The sequence below is a fragment of the Myotis daubentonii genome, chromosome 6 (genome assembly GCF_963259705.1).
Source record: "Myotis daubentonii chromosome 6, mMyoDau2.1, whole genome shotgun sequence".
Taxonomy (NCBI): Eukaryota; Metazoa; Chordata; class Mammalia; order Chiroptera; family Vespertilionidae; genus Myotis; species Myotis daubentonii.
Window position 1 is genome coordinate 89,848,798 of NC_081845.1, and position 13,852 is coordinate 89,862,649.

A 13,852-nucleotide genomic window follows, 5' to 3' on the forward strand; every position below is an offset into this window, starting at 1 on the left:
TGTGCGAGAGGCACCTCTCTTGCCTAGACCAGTGCAGATGGCTAGCATGCCGCAGTAAATACCAGAGCAAAACAGCTCATTTTAAAGGTGGTTAATGTAACTTAACCAGGAGCGATTGCCAAAAGAACCATTTAAACATGGGTCTGTACAGAACATAGAACGGTGTGGTGACAATGAACTGAACAAAGTGAAAATGAGAAAAGTGGGAGTGAACACAGACCACGCTACCATACCTAATGGTTTACAGTAACTTCTTAATGCAGGGGGACATATGGCGAATACTCGGGGATGACTAAATGTATTTTGTGTCACGTTTATGTCAACTATATAATAAGCTCAGTGTAAGTTTTATTTCATAGAGTAGGTTTAGTGATTCATAATCAATCACTTTTATAATCTTTATAAAGACAGGAATGAATTAACGGTACAAGGCATAGTTATCGAGATCTGAACCTGGAAGATTGGAATTCCAACAACGTTCAGATGTTCGGAGGATGGAGAGCGATCGACAGCCTCTGTAAGCGGGTGGCGCAAGTGTATGACCATGGGCTGTGCCTCTGCAGGTCCCTGTCCTTTAGCTCTGCCACTCAGTCATCACTCTCACAACTTACGTGTTTATAACTCCTTGCCCTGCGTCCTCCCCCTGGAATAACTGTCTATTTCCCACCATTCTCATCTAATAAAATTTTACCTATTTTTTTTAGATCCTATTCAAAATAGCATCAATGTGATCCCTGTACCCCCTGCAGTCTGAGTAGCTCTGGAACTTGCAATCAGACATGTGTACGTAACTTTGTTACAATAGCCGTCACGTGGTCTTCAGTTAAGTGCTGGCATATCTGCCTTCCCCAGCTGTGTTGTGCTCATCTCTGTACTCCCTGAATCCATCACCCTGACTGAACTAAATGGTTTCTGAATGAAAGCATGGATAAATGAATCCCCAATTACTGCATTACAATGGTTCTAGTTCTTTTAAATTTGTGACAAAATAGACTTTGTTGTAATTTTATGTAGACATTAGAGGCCTGTTGCATGAAATTCATGCAAGAGTAGGCCTTCCTTCCCCCAGGCTGCCGGCACTGGCTTCCCTCTGGCTTCCCTCCAGTTGCCGGCAGGCACCTGGGGTCCGGCTTCCCTCACAGCCCTGGCTTCATCCGGAAGGTCATCTGGAAGGACGTCTGGTCTAATTAGCATATTAGGCTTTTATTATTATAGATGGCAATAAAATCTGCTCTTGTAAGTTCATTCTTGCTAATCTACTGTCCATGTAGCATGGCCATCTGCTTACAACTTTAAAAAACAAAACAAAACAGAATATGGTAGATGAGTCTGTTCCTCTCTGCACAAAGATATCTCTCTCCCAACCTCACTCCAGGAGGCCTGAAGAGAGAGGAAAGAGTTTAGTACTTTTTTCTAACTCAATTTTACGGAGATATTTCTAATCAGTTATAAAGTTATGAAAGGCAAAATTTGAGGCAAAAGTGTGTGGGGTTTGCTAAATGTCATAGCCTGCTGCTCATACCCAGCTTCAGCTTCTTGGCCAGGGCGTCGATTTGAATGGTGGGGTCGGACCCCATGGACAGGAAACATATCAGAGGTGTCCGTGTATCACTTTCTTCCCAAGTTTTCTCCAGGTTTAAGATAACTGGTTCTGTGTACTTCTCCTCCAGGGAACTTGCAATATACTTTCTTGCTTGAAAAACAGTGCGATCTGGGCACCAAGACCTAGAAATGGACACGAGTGAGAGGAAAATAATGTAGTCTCTTCATTTCTTATCCTATCTCATTCTAGGCAGGTAAAGAACATATTTAATTAGCAAAGGACAAAGAGCTAAATCTCCATTGTGCGGGTCTGAGCAAGGGCAAGGTCTTCTACCCTGGGTGAGTGCATATTTGATCGTGTGGTTTCGGTGCCAGGCATATTCTGAAATTTTAATTGGCTATTTTAAAAAGCACATCAAATGATTATCCCTGGTAACTGGGGCTATCGCTTCAGGTAAGCAATTCATCATCCAAACTAACACACAGGCGCACGTTGATCTCTGGCGGGATCGTCATCAAGCGCCTGCTGCACATCAGGCCGCTCAGCAGGGAAGCAGGAGGGCGGGCCTGCGCACACAGGGAGCTCTGCAGGCGTCAGGGAGGGAAGAGCGTGTCCAAGTGTCAGAAGTAGGTTGAGCAGCAGGCACTAATTTAATGCCACCTGTGTTGCCTACGTTGAAGTGGGTTCTAAACACAATGACACATCAAGTAACGTCATTTGATATATGATATTTTAAATCACAGCTTCTACAGATTATAGTATTCATTAGGCAAAGATTCAGTTTTAGAATAATGGATAAAAGATAGAAACATCTATTCCAATAAAACCAAGTAGCTCTTTCAGCCTCTGTAGGTCATGAGGTCACCATTGCTGTGATCACTCGCAGAGAGTGACAACATCCAGGAAATAACTTTTTGTAAGAAATGCAAGCTCAGGTAGGGCTATAACATTGGGAAAGATAAAAACTACTCCAAAATTACCCAACATCTTTTTGTTAATCTTTTGGTGGTTTCATCTGCCCCCAATGCCAACCTTGCCCACCAATCTAATCTCTCTCTCTCTCTCTCACCCCTCCACCCCCCCACACACACGCACACACTCACACTCTAATATAGAAGCCTTCTTTAAGCTACTGGATATTAAGAAAATATGAAAAGTGGGAAGGAAAAGGGGGGAAAAAAAAGAATGTTCTTCCTTAACATCAATTTAAAACTTTTGCTTCTATTTTAATAGTCAAGCCTGCATTACACATTTCAATAGCGTAATATTTATGGGTTTTTTTTCGCAGATGAAATTGAATTTCAGCTTATAAACTAATTGCTTTATAACTTTGTGAGTTATATTTATTAAAGAAGTAAATTCAACAATAAATAATGAATAAAGGGAATAATAAAGCATATTTTTCATGTCTTTTGGCTAAAAGCACTATCATCAATACGTTGTCAAAACATACCATTCCCTGCCACCACCATCATTTTATTTGCTTGTCAAGGAACTAAAGAATTGCCATCCCAAGCTGCAGTGTGAAAGCACCTACGTTGCTTATAATAACTACTGGGACGCGGCGAAGTAAACTCCCCGAGGTGAGTTCCGTAATTTGACAATATGATGCCTCCAGCTCTGAGCTACCTATTCTCACCTGATAAGTAAGAGTTTGTGGCAGGTATCCAGCGAATCGTTATATCCATCAGGGATAATTTCTTCCTCTGGAGCATCTTTGTCAAACCAGCTTTTCCATCCCTTCTCATTACGAGATATCTGAAATAAACAAGCCAATTAGCAAGGCACGGGAGTACATGGAGTTGAAATAATATACTGGGGAGGACACCAAATAGCCCAGAGGGTCGTTCTCTCTAGGCACATCATTTTTCAAATATGACCACGCATCTACATTTTTCTTCAAAATCAATGACTCAAACAATGTGGAGATTACTATTCTCTTTCAGTTTTCCCATTGCTTTTCTCCACTTTCACTACGATTAGGACCATGAATCAATTACACTAAATGACTGGGCAGGAAAAAATCACAGACCAGGGTTTCTCCACCTACTGACATTTGGGGCCAGTTATATGTTGTGCAGGGCGCTGTCCTGTGCACTGTGGGGTGTTTGGCAGTATTCCTCACCTCCACCCACTAAAAACCAGTAACACCCCTCCCCCAATTCGGGACAATCAAAAATCTCTAGACATTATAAAAGCTCCCTGTGGGAGGTTGAGGGTAGGGGCTGGGAGTGGGGAGAGGAATGCGCACAAAGTTGCCCTGAGTTGAGAACCACTGATAGAGACCATTCTGATAGGCAAACCTCCAAATGGTGACCTCTAGGTAACATACTGAAAGATGGCACAATCAAAACTTCCACGCTCCTAGTGACCGCTGCCCTGAGGCATTAGGCTGGAGGAGGGAAGAGGTCTCTCCGGGAGCTGGCCCCGGGCAGCTGTTCCTGCAGAGCATGGGGAGAGCTGCGGGGTTTCAGAGGCATCACAGGCGCTCGGTGAAGTTCAGCCCCGTGAAAACCAGGGACAGATGCTGCATGATGGCGAGCCTAGCATCCGCAGGCGGCCTGGTTACTTGGGCCGCGTTTGCAAGCATGTTTAAAGAGCAACAGTCAGGTCAGTGCTCACAGCAAACAGCAAGTCAGCACAGAGCAGAGGCTGCGTGCCACCCCCGAGCCTGGTCCTTTCTCCTCTATTCTCCCCGCTTTCTCCAGAGGCATCGAGAGAAAGCTGCCCAAAGCCCACAGTTTAATAGCAAAACGATGAACCCAGTTGCTCCAACTTCGTCCCTGGGACACTGAAAGGTGGAGGAGGATTTCTGAAACGTTTCACAGCTGCCGTCTTTCTCCGGGCTCCCCACAGCTGGCTGCTCTCACAGAACCAGCTTGGCACAGGGCCGGCGGGCCTGGAAGCTGCTGCGACCCACCCTACTGCCCTGGCCCCAGCGCACTGCCACTCACAGTGCCCCCTGCAGGCCTCCCCCACACTAGCGGCCAGAGAGAGGGAGACAAGAGGGTGTTTATTCCCAACCTTCCAGCTGCTGATTTTGACTCTTCACAGTAGCGCTCCCAGGCGAGCTGCACCTATAATGGGCAGTGGGCTGACTTCCAGCCCCTGGCTGCCCACCTCCGTGTCCCACTCCTTTTCCTGGCCCTCTCTCCTAGCAAATAGTTTGTTAAACAGTTTGGCCTGAGAAGCCAAGGCAGGGCCGCTGCTGTTCGAGGCTATTTTTGTTTCAATCGCTGACACCACTCAGCTGGGAGACTCTCCCCTTCCTTCCCACAGACAGGCCAGCGCGGGCCGCCTGGTGGCAGGGCCCCGTGAGCTTCTGCACTGTCCTGAGAGCAGCCCTTCCCCTCACATCAGGCCCAGCTCCGGTGTGAAAGGCTGCGGAGAAATAATGCGTGCTGTCAGGAAAGAGCATGAGGCCCAATGACGGCTTCGCCCTTCATCGGCCACGTGGGGACTACTTAACCTCTTTGAGTCTCGGTTCTTTCATCTCTAAAGCGGGATCAGCAATGCAATGAATACGCATCTATCAACAATTGAATCTAAAAAGCAAAATAAACAAGCAAGCAACCTAATGAACAAAATAAACTAATGAATAAAACAGAGCCAGAGGCGTGGAAACATGGAAGAGCCTGACGACTCTCAGAGAGAAGGGGAGGGGTGGGTGGGAAGAGACTAACCAAAGAGCATGTATGTATTACCTGTGGACACAGACAATAGAGTGGTGAAGGCCAGGGGGGCGGGAACCAGATGGAGAGGGCAATGGGGGGGTGGGGGAGAGGGAGACATCTGTAACACTCTCAACAATAAAGATTTTTTTAAAAATCAGAGGCAAAAGTAAAAATGTAACAGCATCAATACTGTACAAAAAAGGACCCACCCCTGGTTCCGATTCTGACAGTGATCCAAGCACCTGTGAGTGACACACACCCAGCACAGAAGGAAAAGGCAGCTGCCTGCACCTCCAAAAGGTTCCTTCTGAGAGCCCCTCTTCCCCCCCCCCCCTCCCCGCCCTTCCCCCTGTCTATGCTCTCCCTGGCAAGCCACAGAGCCTTAAAGCTACGCCATTGTGCGGACCCTTTTGTGTGAGGACTTGTCACCAGGAGGTCTCCAATTAAAATGGCCCGGGTGGCCCTAGCCGGTTTTCCCAGTGGTTAGAGCGTTGGCCCTCGGACTTCAAGTCTCGGGTTTGATTTCGGTCAAGAGCACGTACGTACCCCGGTTGCAGGCTCAATCCCTGGCTCAGGTGTGTACGGGAGGCAGCCAGCCGATGTGTCCTCTCACATCCATGTTTCTCTCTGTTTCTACCCCTCCCTTCCACTCCCTCTAACAATCAATGGAAAAAATATCCGTGGGTGAGGGTTAATGACAGCAACAAATGGCCTGGGTGTGTCTGGGTGGCGAGATCTGCGCTTTCCTGCCCTTTATTACCTGGTTCATGATTTCTGCGAACTGCGGGAGCTTACTCAGCTCCACGAGGTTCAGCCAGGTCATGTCGAGGATCCAGCGGAAGGGCTTGGGGGGGCAGGCCTTCAGGTCCAGGGCTGCTCCGCCTGGGGGAGGGGGCAGCGGAACCAGGTCAGCTCCGGCTCCATTTTTAGAACCCCCCCCCCCAACCCTCCAAGTCATAAAAACGAGATAAACATATTACAGAAAAATATGGGAAAACTGGAAAATAGTCACATTACAGAAAATGCGGTTATCCTTTTTGGGTACATTTCCTTCATGTCTTACTGTTTTATTTACTGATTTGTTCCGTCTTATAAAATACAGATGGTGGCAATTCCTTGTCATTTTTCTCTGCAAAGAACCGTTCCCAGGTGGTTGTGGTTGTTTGCCTTTTTACTGTGTTTTAACAGTCTGCAATGTACCATTTTGACATCAATGAATAGGCTGATCATCCCATGTGTGATTTTAAAAATCACTTCTAAGTCATCACCCCTCCAGAAGTTTCATATTCAGTACTATTTGTTACCAGGTCAAAAAGATGGGTAGATGGATAGATTGACATAGTACAGCTGTGGGGTTTTAAGGGGGTAACTAATGATCAAATCATCCATCCATTCATTCATTCATTCATTCAACAAATACTCATTAAGCGTTCCCTGTGTATCTGGCACATTCCAGGCACCGGGAATAAAGCAGAGGAAATGAGCAAGGCCCTGGACTCACAGCATGTGAACAGCATGGGTCATATTTTGAAGCCAATCACAAGTCAACGAGCATCCCCATTGTGACCGGCTCCCACCCAGTCACGTGACTACTGTTACAATTTCAAAATCCCTCTGTTGCCTATCTTTAGTAATGTTTTATCATAATAATTCCAGCTCTGTTTTTCATTCAGATTATGCAAAAACGGTGATTCTGCCACTTTCAAATCCCATTATCCTGAAAATCTCCTGGAATCCCTCCACTTCATAATCAATGCTTGGGCAAAAAAGGGGGGTGGGGAGGGGCACAGGGCTCTGCTCCCCCTCCAGCACCTTCCTGGGATGGTGCATGAGCTGAAGTACCCCTTTCATGCATGGCCCCTTTGTTCCACCCTCGGGGCAGTGACTCCGAGGCCACCATGCCTTTAGACCCGCAACCGTCCTCACCACCTGCCCTGTGCCACCTGGAGAGGGAGAAAGCCCTGCTGGGCTCTGGTTCTGCCAACACCGAGGTTACCGGGAAAGCAACCACTGGAGTCGGCTGCGGACCTAAGGGACTCTGCTTCTCTGACTCGGGGACAAGTCATCCTTTTCTTCTCCGTTGTTTCCAAAACAATGTGTTCACGGACCATAAGCCTCAAAGGCACCAGCAGGGGCGTTTAGGCTGCAGCAGAGTTTCGGGCACGTGCACCTCAACTAACCCGACAGTCTCTCACCAACACCCACTCTAATACTCGCGAGCGGCAAAGACGGGGACAAAGAACTCAGCCTCTGCCTCCTCTTCTGCCACAAGGCGTAACAATGGAATCTGCCAGATGGGGTGTTGTGGAGATTAAATACGTGTTTGTGTGCAGAAAGCTTAGGACAGTCTTGGCCCACAGTAACAGCTAGGCAAGCATTAACTGTGGTTTTGACATTAACTGTCTGATTTGGAACTCAGGTCCAGTTCAACCCGGAGGGCAAGGGCACACGCCCTAAGGTGTCTTTTGTCCGTGGTTTACAACAAAAGAAAGATGACATCTTTCTACAGGAACTGGGCAGGGAAACAGCATGTCGATTACTCTCTGATGCAGGATTGCCCTGCTATCTGCTTCATGTTTCACAGTGTCTGACACTGTCCATTGAAACAACGTCAAAGGCACCTTCCAGAGACCGAAGAAAACAAGTAGGAGTGGAGGCAACGGGACGGTCCTTGCGGGGAAATCGAACACTTCTGCTGTGATCAATAAGTCTTCCTTCTCCCCCTGAAGCACTGGGTTCAAATGATTTTAAAAAAAAATCAGTGATCTAAGGACCATATGTGTTAACCTTGTAAAAACCATAAAAAAAAAAGTCATACCATCTTTTAAAAAAATAATTTGGTCAAAATGTAAGCCGGTTCAAAACTAATACAAACTATTCGATAAGCCAGCTTTGGGTTGTTTTTTAAAAAAACACAAAGTCTCTTTTACTGCTGAGCTGACTATACTTTTGCTAATCAACCTATCAGACACTTCCAAATTCATCTTCCTGAAGCATCGCTCTGTTCGCAGGACTTCCTGCTCAGGAAGCACTCGATGGCTCCCTGTTGCCCACTAGATGCAGCCCAAACTCCTCAAACTGGCGCTGCTGGCCCTGTGCAATCTGCTTCTCCCTGGCTCTCAGCTAATGAAACGGGGCACAGATGTGTTCTCACCTCAACCCTGATGTGCAGCCTTCTTTTTTTTTCTGTGTCAAATCTAATTCTCCTCACAGATTCCTTCCCCGCTGTGTTGCTGTGTTTCTCAGCCTCTGCTGACTTACATATTTACTCTCCCAGAATCCCACCTGTCTCAGGTAAGAGCACTGTTTGGCTGGGTTTGCTGGGTGGGAGAGGGGAGGCGGGGAAGGGTGATTGTGTCATGGCAGGGGGGGCCTCAGATCTGCACACACCCTCTCGTCTCTTTCCTCCCGGGTGGTCTCCGCTGACCCACCAGTCTCAGTCCCAGGCTGGGATCCTGCACTGTCCCCTCTGAGCACGTCCTGTGTGACCTGCAGGCACAGGAGGCTGTCATCCACAGGGACTGGGCCTGTCGCCGGTTTGAGGTCCCAGGCCTCTGGTGTGCATCAGCCCCTCCACATTCCACATCCATGCGCCCGCTGCCAAACCTCACGCTTATCCGTCTGGCCGCTCCCTCACAATGCTGCCGGGCAGCTCCCATGCCCGCGCGGCTCTGGGCAGAGCGCAGGGCATCTTCTGTCCGGATGTTTCCCAAGTGCTCTCCTCTCCCCACCTCCTTCTTGCTCTGACTCCTCTGTCCTTCCACAACCCATTGTGGACCCAGGGGCCAGGGTTTCCACTTCCTTCTATGTCAGAGCCGTCTCCTTCCCAGGGGCCACACTAGCAGATGGGACTCAGGAAGCGAAGCCAGCTCAGCAACAAGGAAAAATCCAAAAGTGTACTCCCCATCCGCTTACACCCGCAGAGGGAGGCTGTCCTCAGCAGAAGACCGTTGTTCCCACTGCTGCCTCGGTTTCCACCCGTTTCAATGCCCCGTCCCCACTGCCCAGGGCCCCAGACCCCGAGGCTGCGGCCCCAGGTAAGTGAGAGCCTCGAGGTGACTGGACGAGTCAGAGCAGCTTTCTAGGCCTGGTAAATTCAGGCGCGTTTTACTTAAATGTCACAGAGACCACCCCGACATACGGACCCTCCTCTCCAGAGCCCACCCTGTCTCTCCGGGTGGCCCTTATCCTTCCCCGGGGCCCGCAGCCCCCTGGACTCGGGGGACCGGGGTCGCTCTCTGAGATCACAGCTAGGCCAGGGCAGAGTCTGCTCATTCCCTGGTCCCAGCCCTGCACACGCCGTACGCACCACGCGGCCTCCAAACGCCCACGTACAACTCAGACACCAGCTCCTCCAGGCTTCCCAGGCCTGAGAAAAATATGAACCCCGGGACATATTCTCATTTCCTTTGAGCTACAAGAAAGAAAAAGTCAAAGAAGGCATTTCAGTGAGAACGCAGAACGGTTTACAACGTTTCTTACCCGGGAACCTGACCTGGGCCTGAGGAAGAAATGAACTAGAGAGCACGGTAGGGTAGCAGGGTAGCGAGGCCTGGCTCCTGCCTGCCTCTCCTCAGCTGGGCGATGAGGATAAAGGGCATCACATCCATGCCCCTCGCAGCGTGAGCTTGGAAATACTCCGCATTTTCCTCCCGGGTGGTCTCTGCTGACCCACGGCCTTGGTGTTACTTCTATGCCCAATGTGGCCGCTGTCTGCCTTCTCATCTGTCCGGCCGGCTGTCTGTCTGCTGGATGCCTCACATCCCACATGTCTGCGCAGTCACCAGGCCTATGGGAATGCCCAGTTCCCTGCTCCCAAGTCCATGGGAGCGCTGCAGCCCCTGCTCTCCGTGAAGTTAGGTGTGGCCACATGTCTTGCTTCGGCTAATGAAATACGAGCGTTAAGTGACATGTGTCACTTACGGGATAACTTCTAAGGGCCGGGACACAACTTGCCACATCCGTCCCTCTGCCTAGTACTTATGGAGGCAGCTGGGATTCCTGGGTGACCATACACGCATGTTGGAGCGAGAGTGGAGGGGAAGTAAACCTTCGCTGTGTTGAGCCATTGGAATTTGGGGGTTGTTCTTATGCCCACTGAAAAGCAGGTCCCAAGCTCACACTCATTGGTCCCCGACTCTGATACGCCTGAACTAGCTCCTCTCTCAACCAGGCGGACGGGAAATCTCCGCACAGACCAGAACCTCGTCTCTGACCCCCCTCGTGGCTCTGGTCCAGTGCCTGTCCCTACTATGACCCTCACCTGTTTCCTCCTTCCTACTCCCATCGCCTTTACCGCAGGCTGTGGCACGGAGATTGTAATAGACCCCTCCATCCTCTGCTCTCTAGCCCATGCATGTCTGCCCGAGTGACCTTCCCGGAGGACAAGAAAAGGTTCCGAACAGCCCACAGCACCACCTCCACGATGCCTGGCTTCTCACCAGATCAAGAAAACCCTTCCTCTAGGAACTGAGGCTCCCAGTTCACGCACTCCCCGCCTTTCCTCCTCACCCTTCCATCTCTACTGTCAGGGGCCACTCAAACTCCACTTTCTTTTTTGGGGGGTGGGGAGGAGCCTCAAGACAGTGATTTATTAAACTATATACAGAGGGCAAAACCATAAAGAAAAGATTGAAACATTTCCCCATGCGTCAAATAACCTGACAAATCCCTGACTTACCCTGCAAAGGTGTGTTTTCCAAGGAGCTTTTCTGACCTCACCAAGCGCATGTAACCCCTCCCTCCTTTTAGACCGAACATGTTCTTATCGCTCTCATCACACTCGGGCGGTTCGGCCTTGTTTTGCAGTTATTTTATCCCCTGTATGAGGCTGCTATTTTTCTTAAAACAATGTCTGCTTCATCTTTGTATCCCAGACACTAGCATGCTGGGTGTGCACAGCACTTGTTTTGCTGAACTGAATGAAAATACTTTTGTCTTAGTTATACTTTAACACGGAGGTAAGCAATGAATGGGATTAACTTCAGCTAAGAGCCCTCACATTCATTCCTGCCTGAGGAACCCCTCTCCTGCACTGGAACCCTCACCACCAGCGGCACTTTCCCACCCCTCGGCGTCAGGGCCTCCTCACCACGGGCAGCAGTGGCCAACCTTCACGTAATTACATAACTGAGAATCATAGCGTTAACACAGCCCTGAAGTACGCTACCTTGAGTAACCGGAGCACAATGAATGGAAATCAGAAAAAAAGGGGCATAGATAAAGAGCTTCACTTTCCTGACAACATAACTGCTCTACTATGTGGTAAAAATTCGTTCACAGCCCACCCAAGAGCGCATCAGAAGCGATATCCTTTACGTCACACCCATATTCCAAGCCCTTCACCTTTGATGAGAGCGTGGAACTCTCGGTGCTTCACTGTTCCTCTCTGGAGGTCGATCTTCAAGGTCATGAGGAGCACAAAGAGGAATTTGTGGTTTTCGTACAGGCCTCTGACAGAGTATGTAAAAACTTCGTATGTCAGGTACTCGATAATATTTGTAATTCTCTTTTGAGGGAGTGGAGACTTCTCAGATCTGCAATACATTTCAAAAATCAAAGAAGCAGGAATATAAACAAAAGTGTTTACGTTGCTGCTCCGGGGGGAAGGTCGCGAGGCCCACCTGGCCATGGACTGGTCAAACAACTTCAAGAACTGGGCCAGGGAGGTCTGGTACATGATGTTGACCATGCTCATCTCTGTGATGAGAAAATAGAGGATGCTCCCGCGGGTGGCCGCCGGCCGGAACTCCTCCTGAGCCAGGTTGATCTTGATCTCCGTTTCCGCGGCCACGTGTAGCTTTTCACTCACTTCAGCTGCTGTCAGCTTGGTGGTTCGGAGGACACCGATGAGAGACTCATCATCTACCAAGGAGCCTAAAAACCAAACAGGAAGAGGGTGGGAACTGTAGAACACAGACGGGGAAGCTGGAAAGCCAGGTGCCTCCGTTCAGAAACCTCCCCATTAATTTTCAACCCCATTTCTTCAGAGCTCAGAAGGCTTCTGGTCTAGCTACCACCCGATGCCTGAATTCCTCCAAACATTCCTGCAAGGGTTGTCCCTCCCGCTGCCTAGAAGTCTGCATCCCCAAGGCAGCCCACCCCCAGGGGTCTCTGCTGTCACCTCCATCGTCACCCTGATGGCGCCCTGCAGTGTCATGAGCTCACCGGCCCGCCCAGCTGGGCTCCCAGCGGCGCTGCCCCGAACGCTGCACACCGGCTTGCAGGCTAATGGTGCACTCTCCACTGCTGCCTTAGAGAACAGCCCTTCCACTGGCAGGAGCATCTCCCCAGGAGAAAGACCCTAATTTTATTTTTACCCTTCATTATTGTTTCTAATAGATAGAACATGTTTGTGACAGTGAATTTGATTTTAAGACATGGAAGGCACTTTGGACATGCTGAGCGAATGGCCACGATGTCTGCAAACAGCAGTGCTCTGCGTATAGGGCAGGGCCTGAGCTGCTGGAGGGCGTGGAACTGTTCTGGTGGGCACTAGGTCCACTGATGGAGTCCAACTTGTGGTTAGCCTCACAGGAAAGAGACCTGGAGCCAGCACACTCTTGGCCCGGTCAGGAGAGGAGCCCTCAGCCATCTTTCTAATATTTAGAATCCCCAGAGGAACCAAGTGGTGGGAGAACACACTGCACCAAGGGACAGACAGTGCCATTAAGGCAGAAAATGGGACTTCCGTTCAGGTCACCTGGAAGGTGATGCTAGAGACTGCTGTGAGAGAATGCACAGTGTTCTTCTAGGAGGTTCAGATTTTTTTTTTTTAATCCAAGGATTAAAGTACTATTGGGAAGTATTCATCATTAAACTTCTAATTAATGGTAGAATTTACATGGCATTAAGCTGCCTACTGTAGTGTTTGTTGATTCTATTTCCTTGGGATAAAATATTTTTACATACTCAGAGAGAACACCTCCCCAAATCAGGGGGTGGTGCGAGGATCTGACTGCCCAGGCAGAACCTGACTTCTAAGTGGGAGGTCAAGTCAAACCAAGCGTAAACTGGGTCCTCGCTGGTTTGGCTCAGTGGATAGAGCGTCGGCCTATGGGCCTGGGTTGCAGGTTCAATTCCCGGCCCTTCCCTGGTTGGAGCATTGATCTCTCACATTGATGTTTCTCTCTCTGTCTTTTTCCCTTCCCTTTCACTCTCTCTAAAAAAATAAATGGGAAAATAGCCTCAGGTAAGGATTAACACTAGATTGCCCAAGGAAGTCATTTTGACTGCTTTTTAATTTCAATTAGAAAAACAATTATGTATATAAGGACACAATGTCTTAGAATTTTGTGACTTTTTGTACAACATATAAATGCGTTTATTAGTAATTGTAGTTACCTCCCCCTCCTTCATTTCCAGTATATATATATATATATATATATATATATATATATATATATATATATATATATGTTATACCTATATTGCCCAAAAGCAGTCATTTTGACTGCTTGGGGGGGGGGGGAGGGGGGAATTATGACTCTTATTATTGAATTGAGTAAATTTCTTATATGACCAGTTCGGCTCTGTATTGAAATAACAGTTTTCATTTTTTTTTTCGATTACCGTCACATGATAACATACAAGTACATGATAAATTGTCGATACTTGATAAGTTGCAGTTGCTCAA

The 13,852-nt window shown here is 48.6% G+C and overlaps 1 protein-coding gene across 1 annotated transcript in view; it reads right to left on the bottom strand.

Annotated features, from left to right (window-relative positions):
• DNAH8 (dynein axonemal heavy chain 8) overlaps positions 1-13,852 on the bottom strand; it is a 265,848-nt gene that overhangs the window by 57,922 nt on the left and 194,074 nt on the right. The window contains exons 74-78 of the mRNA XM_059699679.1: positions 11,841-12,093; positions 11,563-11,753; positions 5,978-6,099; positions 3,183-3,301; positions 1,523-1,725 (exon numbers count right to left, since the gene is read on the bottom strand). Of these exons, the coding sequence (XP_059555662.1) occupies positions 1,523-1,725; positions 3,183-3,301; positions 5,978-6,099; positions 11,563-11,753; positions 11,841-12,093 (888 nt within the window). The remainder of the gene's footprint in view (positions 1-1,522; positions 1,726-3,182; positions 3,302-5,977; positions 6,100-11,562; positions 11,754-11,840; positions 12,094-13,852) is intronic.